This window comes from Vespula pensylvanica, chromosome 5 (assembly GCF_014466175.1).
Source record: "Vespula pensylvanica isolate Volc-1 chromosome 5, ASM1446617v1, whole genome shotgun sequence".
In the NCBI taxonomy this organism is placed as follows: domain Eukaryota; kingdom Metazoa; phylum Arthropoda; class Insecta; order Hymenoptera; family Vespidae; genus Vespula; species Vespula pensylvanica.
The window spans coordinates 498,678-514,124 of NC_057689.1; the positions used below are offsets into that span (position 1 = coordinate 498,678).

A 15,447-nucleotide genomic window follows, 5' to 3' on the forward strand; every position below is an offset into this window, starting at 1 on the left:
TAGGAACGCTCCGCGAACTATTTTTTTTTTTTCCATCATTTTTTCTTCTCTCGCGATCACTGCTTTTATCGCAAAACCGAAGATCGATAAGGACAGTTCCTACGTTACCGACGACGACGAGTCTCGGACGTGCGTTGCGAACACGATCGCGGGGTATATCTTTTCTTCGGACGTTCGACGAATGCTATCGAAAGAAAAAAGGCTGTGTATTTTTTGAGAAAATCCGTGTTCCGATTCCAACGTCTTCCGAGACTCGACCGACGCGTGCAGATCGTAGGCGAGGAAAAAAAAGAAGCCCGATCGTAGATTAGCCGCTTTGCTTGTAGATTAGATCTTGTGAGTATACGCATTCGAATTTTATCTCATATATACATATATACACATGCGCACACACACACACACACACACACACACACACACACACACGACCATCACACATACATATTTATTCGTCTCTTCGTACTTTAAACTACACATACTTTACACTTCGATGTGCTCGAAAGCATGACGCATGCCAGTTAAAAGTGAAAAATTCGAAATCGAAGAGAGTAATAACGAATCGACGTTTAGAAGAGGTCCGTTCCGTATCGTTTATTCGCCAAATGGATCAAAAATGTATCGTCGCTCGTTGGAGCGTGCAATTTGCGTATGTGTATGCGTGTGCGTGTGTGCGTGCGTGCCAAAAACGGACTGCGGGAAGAAAGTAAGAAAAAAAACAAAACAAAACAAAAGGAAAAGTACTTCCAAGATCTCGTTCGACGATCGTCCTCAATTTTGTCATCTTTTTTCTCGCAAACAGATTCATCGACGCGGTCGAGGTTGCCAGGCCGAGAGACATGAGCACTAACCACGTAGTAAGCACCGAATACGCGGAAACCTTTTTACCGACGGAGATTTACAGGTTGGTCAACAATACCTTTTTCTATTACTTTCTATTTTTTATTAAACTTTTTCATTAAATTTAATCGTTCTCATTTCGCTTTTATATCCTCCCGTTTTTCTCTGTCTTCTTTTATTCTTCCCGTTTTTTTTTCCTTATTTTTTAGAATTCCGGGCACGGAAGGTGTAAGAACGGAAATTGCAGAAATGGAAACAGTTCTGTGATCGTAAGAAGATCGGCCTTCATCGCCCAGACGTTAAAAGAAGCTAAGGAAGCAAGCAACCGAGAGATACTTATTCTCCCGATGAAAAAAGAAAAAAGAAAAAAGAAAAAAAGAAAAAAAAAGAACAAAAATATTCCGTCGAATCCACGAGCATCGAATTGGCTTCCTTGCCCTTTTGGAATCACGGACGACGAGTTCTTTCGTCTCTCCTAAAGGATATTTTATCGACGACGCGATACGACGCTACGAACGAACGATTTCAAGAATCCCGATCCTACTCCAAAAGACGGAGCCTGAATTTTACAACGTTTTTTGCTTAATCAACGAGAGAAAGACGACTATGAAAAAGAGAATGACAATGACGATGATCTTTGGCAACGTTCGACGCCTAATCGACTCGTCTATTAAGAACGATCGACGTTAATTAAGAACGATGACGGAGGTCCATCTTTAACCTCTCATTCTTTCTCACTTTCTCTGCCTCTCTTTTTCTCTCTCTCTCTTTTTCTCTCTCTGCATCATATATATTATATATAATATCCAATATTTTTCCTTACTATTAAGTCTCCTTCCGTATCCTTTTTCTCTATCTCTTCCTCTCTTTCTCTCTCTCTCTCTCTCTCTCTCTCTCTCTGTCTCTTCCCTCTTCCAGAAGGAATTTCCACGAAAAAATGAAGAGGTTGAAAAAAGAGGAAAAGCAGCGAGAGTAAATTACGAGATCGACGAGTAGAATATGTGAAAGAAAAAGAATTTTTATATATATATATATATATAAAAAATATATATATAAAAGTACACACATTCTGTAACGTAGCGTTAAACGTACGCGACTTTTTCCTCGGTCCTTTCTAAATTCAATTTGTGCCTACAAATCGTACGAACGATAGCCCTTTGCACCACGGGTTTTGATTACGAGCGAATGAGAGGAGAAAGAAAAGACGAACAAATGAAAGAGATAGGAAAAGAAAAGAAAAAAAAAAAGAAAAAGAAAATGCGTACTACGAGAAAAAGAGAAAAAGAAAAAATAGATACAAGGGAAAAAGCATATTGTAAAAGCGCAACGAAATTATTCTTCGATTTTCAATGTCCTTTCGTGTGGTGGGCAAAGCATTAAGAGAGAGCTATTACCACGAGGATGATACCGAGCTATTTAATGTTGTGTAGGGAAGTAAAATTAATTAATATTATTATTAGGGCAAAACACAATCGGGCACCAACAATGCAATAGTTAGTTATCGAGTTCTTCTCATTTTTAAGAAGGACTGTTTTAAACTTTGTATAAACTCGTGACCGACCACCACCGCACACACGACACGTAAATACATAAAAGAAAAAGAAAAGAAAAGAAAAGAAAACGTACATACATACATACATACGACATACAACATATATACATACATACATACATACATACATACACACAATTCACGTACAAAGAAAAAGACGACGAGGTTGTAAGAACGTGACCCGGTGAACAAAAAAGGAATAGCTATCCCAGAGAAAAAGCGAATCTGTGTCTATCCTACGAGATTTAGATCGGATATCTGCGAGTAAAATAATAATGATAAAAAAAAGAAAAGAAAAAAAAAAAAGAAAAAAAAGAAGAAAAAGAAAAAAAAACATGTTTGTCGGTTAACGTTACATTGTACGCGCATCGATATAATTATTATACATATAAGAATATACATATATGTGCGTATTCACGCTACATAGGTTATTTCCACGTAAAAGAGAAAAAAGAGCAACAAATTAAAGACGTACCGTGGACAACAATGAGATATTCTAAAAAAACCTTACTTTGAGGACGTAATGCTCGACGAAAAAATAATACGCTACACATACACACACATACACACAAATGCACACGCACATATATATGTGTAACGACGAACGATATGTAAAGTCGAAAACAAAAAACATGTAATGTATAATATAAAAGAAATAGTAAAGAAGAGAGGTTTCTACCTTATCGTGGAGCGTCAGGCGTCGTTTGACGAATATTTGAAAATTGTCCAGAAAGACTAAAAAAAAGAAAAAATAAAAAAAGAAAAATAACAAGATGGCAGAGTTTTCGTACGACAACGTAGACGTGTAAAAGGAATTAAGAGATAGAAGAGAATAGAGATCGTTCGACGAATAATAACCCCGACGAGAGGAAATATTTTCTAACGCGTAATTTTGTGCCTGAGATACCAATTTCGAGATATAATTTGTAAAAGATCGTCATATTTTTTAGACCATATCAAAGAGCCATAAGTAGAATTCGCTTCGACGTCCTGACGCTCCGAACATTTTTGCAAACGATGACTATATACATATACAAGACGTACGCGTACGCGTGCATAATTAATGATCATAAATAAATAAAAAAAAAAAAAAGTGGGATTTACGTGTATGCTGTCAAAATAAAACGTCCCGCGAGATGAAAGCTGCCGCGTCGATATAAAACGAGGAATAAAAATGAAAGTTCGAATGGATGATTCGAGTGGGGGGAAGGGAGAAAAAAACAAACAAACAAAAAAAAAAGAAAAAGAAAAGAAAAGAAAAGAAAAATTCACGAAACGGGCGACACCGTTTGAAATAAAAAGGAGATGGAAACGGCGACGGCTTAATCAACGGGACGTTTCGTTAGGGAAAAAATAAAGTGCGATCGTCGCGTTCCACACGACGCAACGGAGACTTGAATATTTCCAAGGCGCTTTCACTAGGTTTTTCTACTTTCCAAGCGTTGCATAATTGCCGGCAAAGAGACGCCTCTCGCGTTCGACGTCGCTGATCCTCGGATCGAATGCGCCCCGCGAACCCAAAGCGGAAGCGGAAACGAATGGGAAACGTTAACAATAATTTTCTACGATTTTCCTTCTCGAAAGAAACGAGAAAGAAAGCAGCTGCGACGTCGATCGTGGAAGCTAAGCTCTCCGGATTTTTAGATTAGGTATATATACGATACGAATAAGTATAATTGAAAGAGAGAGAAAAAAAAAAGGAAGGAATAAAATTTAGCGAATTAAACTAAAATAAATTAAAAGTGCGCGCGGATGGGAGGTTGGCGCCTAAGACCTATCCCAGATAACAATCTTAGAACACGTTGTTACTGTTATTGTTAAAGATAAAAGGAAGTGTTACGTTGTTAAGCGAGGAAACTCGATCGCGCGATAAATTATCTCGTCGTCGCGGAGTACGAAATAAGCCGTCTCTAAAGTCTAAACTATAAAGCTACGCTAATTACCCCGTAAGTTTAAGAAAAATATAATAGGAAGGAAACTACACGCTGAGAGCCGGAAACGTTGACATAAAAATAATCACGGACACACTCATACATATATACGCATAGACGAAAACGCGCCCGCGCACCTTTTAACCCGAAACACCATCGTTTCTTTGTATTTCTCTTCTTAATCCTTCTTCCTCTCGATCGATCGATCGATCGATCGATTGATTTTAGGACGAACTCTCTTAGACACTGCCTAATTTTTTCTGCCAAGAAAAAACGATACCCACGCACGTGCACACACACACACACACACACGCGCGCGCGCGCGCACGCACGCATAACGTGCAACACACAATCGAGTCGCTTTCTATCCATCGATCGATGGATCGATCTATCCACCCAAATCGAATCGTTTTGCTTATCCATACTGATCTAATTTTTCTTCGCTTACCTTTTATTATACATGTATTTTCTCTCGTCCATCGTAGAACGCACGCACTCACCTGATAAGCGATATCGATCCTAAAAATTGGAAGGGCAAGATAGGTGCGCGCACTTGTCAAAATAGCGATCGTTCGTTAAAAACTTGTTAAAATACCTGGCCTTGATCGCATCTCGCTTACGCGTACGTAATCGTATCTACGTCGTAAACGATAGGAATCCTCGAGGAATCTGTCAATCTCTCTCCCTCTTTTTCTTTCTTTCTTTCTTTCTTTCTTCCTTCCTTCCTCTGCAGAAAAAGATTTTCCGATTGATCCTCTTCTTATTCCAGTTACGGCCAAAAGACGACTCTTCCAATCGTGACACCTATCCAACGTTCCATGAAATATTACAATGTGATCGATGGAAATTTTATTGAGAATTCGAAGGAGAAGAAAGAAGTCATATCAACGCGATCGTTCATTCGTCCAGTGAAATTGTTCTCAGATTGATTTATTACCGCTCGACGTTGTCCTTTGTATTTTACGCGTGAAAAATAAAAAAAAAATAAAACATGGCGCGAGAATCGATACGATACAACGAAGAAACCGGAACGGGTCGCTCTCCCCCCCCCCCTCTCTCTCTCTCTCTTTTTCTCTCCGTCTCTTTCTGTGTCTCTATTTTTCTCACGACTACGAAGATACATCATTTTTCCAATAAAAGAGTCGTGGCTTTCTATTCGTCTTTCCTCTGTCCCACTAGAGTGTGTCTTTGTCCTTGTTTGATCTTACTCTATTCGACATTTCTTATATGTTCTATGTAAATCCATGTGTCAATATTATAAATATGATATATATATATACATATACATATACATACATTACATATACATTCTACAAATGGGTAAAAAATAAAGATTACAGAGTACCGCAACTCGCGTCACCTTAAACGAGGAATCGTCGTGTAGTAAACTCGAGACTTTGTGCCAACTAAACGTTGCTGTGACATTCGCGATTTAGAGAGATATCGTATGAATATGTGTAACAAAAAATCTATATCTCGTATGTATGTGTGTGTGTGTGTGTGTGCGCGCGTGTGTGTGTGTGCGTGTGTATGCCGCGCGTATGTGTGTCTATGTGTATGTGTGCGTATGTGTGCGAATGTGTGTCTAACTTGTACATAAATGAACGAGAAAGGAGAAATTACGAAGACAAAAAGAAAAAAGAAAAAAAAAAAAGAAAAGGGAAAGAAAAGAAAAACGTAAAAAATATAAAACACGGGAGCTATCTTCCGACCGATAACTTTTCGTCCTCGTCGTCTGCTTCTTCTTTTTATCGAGCCGATGATGACATAGAAAGACTAAAAGAATGAGAGAAACCCTAGGAATGTATTAGAATAGCGCGACTGCTAAAAAAAGAAAAAAAAAAGAAAAAAAGAAAAAAGAAAAAGGAAAAGTCAGGGAACATCGTCGACTATCCCCAATGGATGTTTTCCCACCCACCTTTTCCTCGCTTCCCGATTCAAAAGAAAAAAAAAAAAAAAAAGGATCGCCGAGAAAAGTAAGTTTAAAGACGCGTCGTTTGTTAAGAAACAATACAAGGATCGTTGATATCAAATGATAGGTGTAAGGTATCGTTAATTATCGTGGATCGCTTTTCGAATCGAATTGGAAGAAAAAGAAAAAGAAAAAGAAAAAGAAAAAGAAAAAGAAAAAGAAAAAGACGAAGAGGACGAAGACGAAAACGAAGAGGGAAAGAAAAAGAAGAGAGGACGTAAATTGGACTACGAAGAAAGATAGTGACTCGTACGAAAATATATTATTTCTACATACGTACTCCGTTGATCGATGCACTTTCGCGGAATGTGCGAACGATAAAGGCTTAATAAGGAACATACATGGCACGTAATTATATGTTGTTTCAAATAAAACATTGTTGTTTTGTATACCTACAGCGTCGTCTCCTTTTTTTCCGACTATAATCGAAACGAACGCGAATCTATTAACTTTCGCGCGACTAATCGATCGATTCTACGACGATTTTTTCTGAGTAACGGCCTTATCAACGGTCGCACGACCTTATCGATTTTCGTTTGTAACGAGAATTTCCAGCTTCCCTTATCGACGAACAAAGCTAGCTGCTGGTGCTACCTTATCAACGCAATATCCCAGATGTCTCTTACATTCTTAATAGCGGACTAATGGACCTGTATATCGTACCGGCACTAATTCAAATTTCCAATTGCAATAGCAATTACGGTGGGATGGTTAATAATGGAAGACGTTTCGATCGTGTCGCGTTATTACGTTCGATGTGCCGTCTATCAAAGGCCCCACTCTCTCTCTCTCTCTCTCTCTCTCTCTCTCTCTCTACTTCTTACGAAGGTGTTTTTTCAAACGATCGAACGATAAAAAACAAAGCTTTGCATTTCCTCTCTCGATTTTTCTTCCAACGTAATAAAAAGTTACGATATCGGTGTTGGAACGTTGAAGAAAGAAAATAGAGATAAAGAGTTGGAGAGAGATAGAGACAAAGAACTTTTCGTTTGTCTTAAACGTCGCGGAAACGTCGTATAATCCGTGCGAGAAGAGAGTGATCGACGGGTCGTTTGTTCGACTATCTCAAGCGGAACGAAAGGATTAATCTAGGTTAAACAGACGCGTCCGTACGATCCTGTTAAATCTTTTTAAGTGCACATCAGGAGAAAATGTCCAGGGAGACTCGAGTTGAATTTTCTTTCCTTCGCGTCGCGGTATTCAACGTGGAACCTCGTAGTAATTTGATGAGAGGGAGAGAGAGAGAGAGAGAGAGGGAAAAAGTCGACAGACGACACATGCGAAAGATTTCGTGCCTCTCGAATTGCAGTAGAGTCGCGCGAGTATAAAGAAGAGTAAACTCCACGTTCCGGCTTCTCTCTGTTTTTGATATACTTTACGAGTCCTATGAAAGTGCACCTGTATCTTTAATAACCTCGCGTTTATTGCGTAATAAAGAAAATTTACCGAATCGTCGTAGCGAAGGCGACGAAAAATTATTGTTATTATTATTATCGAGAGAATCATTAAGAGGACTTTTGGAAAAATCTTGAATATCCTTTTGCAACGTTTGCAAAACAGACGAACGGAGAACGGAACTCTCGTTAATATCGAACTCTTTTTTCCTTTTCTTTTTCTCTCTCTTCGGTTCGCTGCCTCTCCCTTGTGCATTGTCTCGTGGAAGAGCGAAAAATCGACAGAACCACTAATTGGTTCTGTCAATCCGGTCGTCGAGAGGGGAAGTAGCAAACGCGACGGAGGGACAGGAGACTTTCCTCGCGTCGACGTAACATCCAAACTCGTTTTCGTGTTTCCATTTTTACCGCGCGCCAAATTTCGTTACGTTTCTTCCTCCCGCTGTTCTTTTTCTCCAACTTTTCCGACGTTTCGGCTTTCTTACCCAAGCCAAAGTACGAGAGAGATGCTAGAGAAAGAGAGAGAGAGAGAGAGAGAGAGAGAGAGAGAACGAGATGGAGGACGAGACGAGCAAAAAACGAAGAGAATCAGCCAACTTCTCCAATTAGATACGATCGCGTTCCGTTCATTTTTTTGACCATCGATGGATAACATCGCGCAATGATTAAAAAAGTAGAAGAGAATGCTCGAAAATTTTCGAAATCGAGTTAAAAAGAATAGAGATAAATAAATAACAAAATAAAGAAGAAGAAAAAAGAAAAAAAAAAACTGTTATTCTTTCAGTCGGAGCTTATAGAGCGATCCTTTAATTTACAACTCGTGCTTCTATGAAAATACAACGAGCATGCATTTACAGGAGCTCGCCTTGTATTTTATTCGCCAACTCGTTCGGCTTCCCACGCTCTCTTTCTCTTTCCATCTCGTTCGTTAGTACGCTCTGAAAATATAGAATAACGTTACTCGCGTAATATTTTTTCCAACTCGTTCGTGGACCGCGAGAGCCGGCTAAAATTCGGGCTTTCAAAGCGGCCATTATTGTTTTGTCATTACGTCTGGATTTTATTTGCTACATCGAACGAACTCGTCTATATATACCATACATATGTATCCGTCTATGCGCCATGCATATGTACATACATACGTGTTACAACTTGGATAAGGTGAAAGGCAAAAGCAACGCTTTTTCAACCAAGTATCTATCCATTCGTACGTTTCTATTTAATATGTACATACAACGCTTCCTAGCGCGTTCTCTTCCTGAAAGAACAACCATCTATCCTTTCAAACATCTCTCGTTAATTAACTAATTCGGTAATTAATTAAAAACAATAGGAAAAAGCGGTATGCAGGATATCTAAAAGTCGTGTAATAATATAATATCGTGTAGACGTGTATCGCTTTATGTCCAGGAAACTATGTTCCCTGGCTTAAATTAATCTTTTTAATTATAACTCTATAATTCGTTAAAACATCAAACGACGAGCGGGCACGATCGCGCGCACGTAGGCGCGCGCGTACCACCAGTTTCTTCTTCCTCTCTCTTAATTCAACAGAGGACGCGTGGTAATGTCCCTTTGCTGTCCCTTCAAACGAGAAGTAGAGTCAATAAAATAACGTTACGTGTCGTTTTAAAATTAAAAGAAAAAAAAAAAAAGAAAGAAAGAAAAAAAGAGGAAAAAGAAGAAAGGAAAAGAAACAGGAAGAAAAAAGAAGAGAAAAAACAACGAGTTGCACGCACATAGATCACACGCGCATAGATCGATGCACACACAGAAATACACGGTAAAAACTTTCCTGCGTGACGTCGACGATAAAATACTCCTTTCTTTCTTTTTTTTGTTTTGTTTTTCGGTCAATTCGGAAACTCTTTTCTTCTCCGTACGTTCTCTTCGATTCCAGTAGCCAACAACTTCGATCCATCCCCTTATCCTCCTCCTCCTCCTCCTCCTGCTCCTTCCAACCCGAATGCGGCGCGTCGCGTAAGCGTAAACGAACCAAAGTGATCGATGAAGGGTTACATTCGTGGGAAAACCTTTGGCACTGGGTTGGCTCGAACGAGGTTTGAAAATTGCCTGACGGACTTCTTGCTCTTTCTCTTTCGACGTCTGTCGTGTACTCGTCCTTCTTACCCTTTAGATGTGTCTATGTGTGTGCGCGCATATATGTGTGTCCGTGTATAGGGACGAGGGTGTAAGTATCGCTCGTGTTACGACGACCCTCTCCCTTTCTCTCCCTCCTCCTCTCCCCCGTCACTGTACTTCACAGACGAAAAAAGTTTCGAAGCTGCAAGGGCTGTCGTTCCATTTTAACCCTTTACCGTCCCTATTCCACAATTCCAAACAGTGTTCCTCCTCGCCGTTTTCGTATCTGTAAAGAAAGGAAAAAAGAATCAAGAGAGAAATATGAGAGAGAGAGAGAGAGAGAGAGAGAGAGAGAGAGAGCAAATATTCCTCTCGTGGTTTCGTCGAGGAAAAATATTCTTTCAGCGACTTTTAAAACGAGCAGTAAATGAGAGATGTTACAGACCGGAAATTGTTGGGTTCGCCGACGTTCCAGTTCTCGAACGTGATTGGCCGACCATTGGCCATCCAAAAGAAAGTCCCCTCTTCCGCCTGATCCGTACCAGACGTCCAGAAATGTTCGTGCCCGAGTCCGAAATCTTTGATGTGTTTTTCCAGTCTATCATTTTCCTCTTGGGAGGCTATGCTAGCCAGGTGCATACCGTGATAACGACAGTACTGCGACGCTCTGTACCAGTTGGCCTGCGAAACACACGAGCAAACGAATCGTCAAGAGACAACGCAACGTGCACCTTCTACGACCCGAGAAAACTACCCGATTAACAATTTTTCTTATTAGCCAACAAAACGATAGACTTTTACGAGTCTCGCGTAAATAAGTACTCGGATCCGCTGCGTAGATTAACGTGTAAAGATACGTAATTACAAAAGCTACGCGTATACACAGTGCGTGCGTAATACACAGAAACCTAGAGTTAAGTAGAATAGAGAGCGTAAGACGCGCGCTCGTTCGCCCGTAACGGGACGACTCTCTTCTATTCGCTTTTAAGAACGGTCGTAACGATGGAAAAACGTCTCCGCGGAATCACGCGAACGTTTCTAAAGTTTTCTATTTTTTTTTTTCTTCTTCCTCTTCTTCTTCTTTTCCTCCTCGATCGGTTGCCATATTACGAGGACGCGCCCGATTATCGTGCACTCGAGTCTATCGGGCTGCCTCTCGAGAGAAACCTATGTAAGAGTACGTACTTGTTACGAAAGGGTAAGGATATTTCTCGAGTCATTCCTTCGAATTATGATTACCCGCTGACATGGTAGACGTTATATAAAATCGATTGTACCTATGAAGAACGTAGAGAACGTCGAGCGAGGTTCCTACAGCGAGAAAGAAGGAAAGCGTTTTATGAACGTATTCCAACATTCGAATAGAATATTCCTTGTATAAAAGGAATTTCTATCGTAAAAACGTACGATCGCTTAATCGTAAGAAGACCTTTTAATTAATCGAACGCCGCCTTAACGCTTCGTCCTCGTCGAGAACAAGATGACGAACGATCAAAGTTCTTCTTTCCTCGGTTCCGCCATAAACGACCTCTTGCTTCTTCGTAAATGGTAAATCGAACGATCTTCCGGCACAACTTTCATCATTTCCGCTCGTCTCCGTCGAAATTGGTGCGGCAAGCCGCGAACCGGACGCGCCAGCACCTTGCAACACGACGTTCCTTTTAATAAGGTCATGCCATGACTCACTATCGTTTCGAGAGAAAAGGTGGTACGACTCTTTATCTCTCCTTCGTATATCAAACGAAACTGGAAGAAGACACTTGTTTTTCTCCCTTTGCGAGAGTCTCTTGAAAAGAGAGTTTTCCGATGCAACGAGAAAAATCGATAAAATACCATAGGTGGCGGTTGTATATTACTCGATGCACCGTGAAGCGTCACTCGACGTGGTTAGAGGTACGGAAATAATCGAATAAAGTTCAGAGAGGTACGCGAGAGCGTACTCGTCTCGTCTATGTAGAGGACGATGACATCGACGAGGACGACAGGTAAATCGAAGTAACCTGTCGTCGCTTCTACTTTGTAACACGTGTAATCCGTACCTTGAAGAAGATACCCAGGTAGTAACGTTTCTCGCCAAGCTTCAGCAACGGCATCGTCCATCTGGAGGCGCTCAAGCTGTTGCTTTGTTCGTCGACGCAATTTGGACAGTCGTCTGAATCAGAAAAAGAAAAGAAAAAGAATGAAAATGATGCTCGCTTGCAAGACGATTTACGCAATGATATCGATGACGATGACGATGACGATGACGATGGAAGAAAGTGAAATCAAGACAAAGTTTTTTTCCTTTCCCTTGATTCTCTCTTTCTTTCTCGGGGACTCCAGGGACTCCTCATTCGCGCTTTAATCGCTTTCACCGTGAATGCAGCGGCCCGAGAAATGCGATTGGCGAAGCACCGAAAAGTTTTTGCGCCCTGTTACGCCGTCGTTTTTGTCCGATAAAAAATATATATGCATATGTGTGAATGTGTGTGTGTGTGTGTGTGTAAAATCAAAGACGACGGAACGTCCGCGCCCTTTAAGCGCGGTGCGAGCGAATAAACGAAAATCGTTTGATCCATATTTGCTGCCATTATTTTCACGTGAATTTTACTTCAAAGAGACGAACACGCGTTTGCGAGTGCAGGTAATACCAGCTTTACGAATTTCCATTTTACGTATTACCAACTTGAAGAATTTCTTTATTTTTTTCCCACGACATAACATCAAACGATTTTAGCCATTATTTAACTTTATTAACGTTTATTATTGTCAGAAATCAAGTACAGGCATTTATTATATTATTTCCATAGATGAATACGAGTTCTCTCGTATTTATCGTACGAAAAAGAGATCGAAATGAATTAATTTATAAAGATGGAAACTACCTGTGGGTAGATATATTTATATTTTAAATACCGTATCATTATTACTTTCGTTTGTACATAATTGAGGCGCATGCAAACTCACATGGAGTATCAATTACTCTCTATGCTATGCGTACAATCTACGCTGTCGATCTGTAATTAATTTACGACGGAACGTAGTTTAAAGAGGACGATTAAATTTCAATTTAATTTAACGGCGATTATTTCTACGCGTATAGGTACTTGTATAAGTACTTTTGAAATTTACATTAACAATGTACGGCGTTCTTTCATTAACGATAAGGATCGTTCATTAATGATAAAAACTTTCTTTCATTTTGCATATTTCATTAATTATAAAACATAAGCGAGCAAGGAACAAGATTCGACGAATCAGCACGTGGAAAAACGGACGGACGGACAGAGACAGAGACAAAGACAGAGACAGAGATAGAAATAGAGACAGAACAGAGAGAAAGAGAGAGAAGTAATGGAAAAGAGGACTGCACTTCCCTCTCGATCTCTCTCTCTCTCTCTCTCTCTGTTTCTCCCTTTCTTCAAAGGGTAGAAATTCGCTTTGGTCGAGCTCGGAGTCGTATTCGAATGATCGACATGCCTGGAATTGCAATTGCGTAATAAAAAGGCGAGTCACGGAAGGCTGCTCGAAGCTAAAGAATCGGAGGATGACGTGTAGCCCTATATCTGCGTATCTCCCCATCTCTCTTTCTCTTTCTCTCTCTCTCTCTCTCTCTCTCTCTCTCTCTCCTTTTTTCTTATTAATTGTATGCCATTGCTTGCGTCAGAATTGAGTCATTTCGAAATACTCCGTAATGAGAGATTTCGAGGTCGATCGACTAATAAATTTTTTTTGTGCGATCGTCTCGCGATGAAAAGGAATAGGAAAAAAAAAAATTAATCGAAAGGAACTCGGGTGTTTTCCTTTTCTTTCTATTTCTCTCTATCTCTCACTCTCTTTCTGGTAGACGGAAAATTCCCTTCGATAAAGTTTCCCCGTGATTCGAATCCTCGAAGAAGAAAGATTAAACGAAGAGAAGAGGTAGAGAATGCTCGCAATTTTCTACCTTAAAAGGGTTCTTCCCGTGCCGTTTGAGAAACACGTCGAACGAATTTGTGTTCGTTCGACCGCGGCCAACGACCGAGACACGAGAAGATCGTCTCGATGCGATCAAATCGAGCGCGTTAACGCGTGCCATCGAAAAACTAATGTAAGATAAAAAGTATTTGATGTTTTCGAAGCGATGCTCGGAGATGAGATAAAAAGGAGGAGGAAAAAAATGAATGAAAGAGAGAAAAGAAGTCTTCTTCGTTCGACGGTCGCGAGCTAATTAGGGCAGCGTACTGCATATTTTAATAATCGCTTCGTTAATCTCCGTAGTTCTTCGGCCGATGTCGTATACCTACTACCTATCTTCGTCAGTGATAACGGCTCGCTCGCTGCATTAATATTCAACGGAATCTTATAATAGACATCTCCAGTTCTTACTTCCTGTTCTACTTCTTTTTCGTCATCGCAATCACCTTACTCTCTCGGTGGTCTCTTCTTGTCGACGATGTCCTTTGTGGTCAAGGAAAAGTACACTTTGGGATAGATCGACGTCGAGATCGGGAGAGAGTGAGAGAGAGAAGAGAGCAAAGGTAAGAAGGTTAGAAGAAAGGAGAACGGAAGAGGGACGGATCGATTAAGACGATGCTCTCAGTCTCTCTCCGTTCGAGCAACGAAGCGTATTTGGTCTTCGATATAATCTTGGCGAGCAGAAAGCGATAGGGTTTAATTTAACGAACTCGACGAGGTTGAGAAGGAGAGAACGAGGTATATGGACTCGCGCGTGTACGTACGTACGTACGTACACACACACACACATACACACCCTTATTTCAACCGCACCTTTTCACCCTCTCTTGCTCCGTCCGTCTCGGTCTTTCGTCTTGGCGAAACTTGATTGGTACGCTCCCGGTCATCGGTAATTAAATTCCTGCGCGTGTGCGCGAAGATGAAAAGAACGCGCAACGCGCCCGGAGGACCGAACAAACGGACGACGTCGTACTTTCGAGTACTCGTTTAGAGTCGAAGTCCGTTTAGCTACGGCTAAATTGTAATTAAATTCTCTCGTAATTACTCGCCCTCGTCGCGGTTAAACGTGGACATGGAGTTTCCTTTTTCTCTCTTTCTCCCTTTGTCCTCTCTCTCTCTCTCTCTCTCTCTCTCTTTATCTTTTGCACTGAATAAGCGAGAAAATGACAAAGACAGAAAGGAGTTTCTAAACATTCCAGCAAAGCTCGTTCGCGGACGTAGATCCACGTAGCTACCTATTCTCTTATGTCAGAAAATTTCAACCTTGACGGAGAAGAAAATGAAGGCACGCGTCGCTCGCTCCGAGCGTGTATCCTCTTGCGCGTATTAAAAGGTTTCGCGCGAGTGATCGCTACCTCCTACACCGCACTACGTCGCTTATGCAGACACGAACTGCAAAGTAGCAAGTCGTTTGTTTCGCACAATGCTGCATTCGCAATGCATCGACCCAAATCCTTCGGTTCGATTTACAAATCCGGGAGCAGTCATTATCGAGCTTAAAAGAGCTCGTTCGCACGTTTATCGATCGCAATTCCTTCTCTACGCGGCGCTTCCGTTTTCATTCGCATCCAGAATCTCTTCTTGATATATTCTTTATAAACAGAATTAACCAAAATGAGAAACATCGCGAAATCGAGTGGTTAACCGAATTGAGAGAGAGACCGGTGGTACGCGTTAAAAGCGGTGTGCTTTTACGGTCAACAAATATTACATCCTCGTTACAATGAGGTAGTCAACGCTAAA

At 40.7% G+C, this 15,447-nt stretch overlaps 2 protein-coding genes across 15 annotated transcripts in view; one reads left to right on the plus strand and one right to left on the minus strand.

Moving 5' to 3' along the window:
- The window catches only part of LOC122629699 (glutamate receptor ionotropic, NMDA 2B), a 60,317-nt gene extending 58,573 nt beyond the window's left edge, over positions 1 to 1,744 (plus strand). For all 8 annotated transcript variants that reach the window (XM_043813430.1, XM_043813431.1, XM_043813426.1 and 5 more), the window contains 2 exons: positions 800 to 901; positions 1,047 to 1,744. In XM_043813430.1, the coding sequence (XP_043669365.1) occupies positions 800 to 901; positions 1,047 to 1,104 (160 nt within the window). In that variant the 3' untranslated portion in view covers positions 1,105 to 1,744. The remainder of the gene's footprint in view (positions 1 to 799; positions 902 to 1,046) is intronic.
- Positions 1,745 to 8,867: 7,123 nt separating this feature from the next.
- The window catches only part of LOC122629687 (low affinity immunoglobulin epsilon Fc receptor-like), a 69,012-nt gene continuing 62,432 nt past the window's right edge, over positions 8,868 to 15,447 (minus strand). For all 7 annotated transcript variants that reach the window (XM_043813405.1, XM_043813407.1, XM_043813404.1 and 4 more), the window contains 3 exons: positions 11,808 to 11,920; positions 10,214 to 10,449; positions 8,868 to 10,054 (listed from right to left, as the gene is read on the minus strand). In XM_043813405.1, coding sequence (XP_043669340.1) covers positions 9,937 to 10,054; positions 10,214 to 10,449; positions 11,808 to 11,920 — 467 coding nt within the window. In that variant the 3' untranslated portion in view covers positions 8,868 to 9,936. The remainder of the gene's footprint in view (positions 10,055 to 10,213; positions 10,450 to 11,807; positions 11,921 to 15,447) is intronic.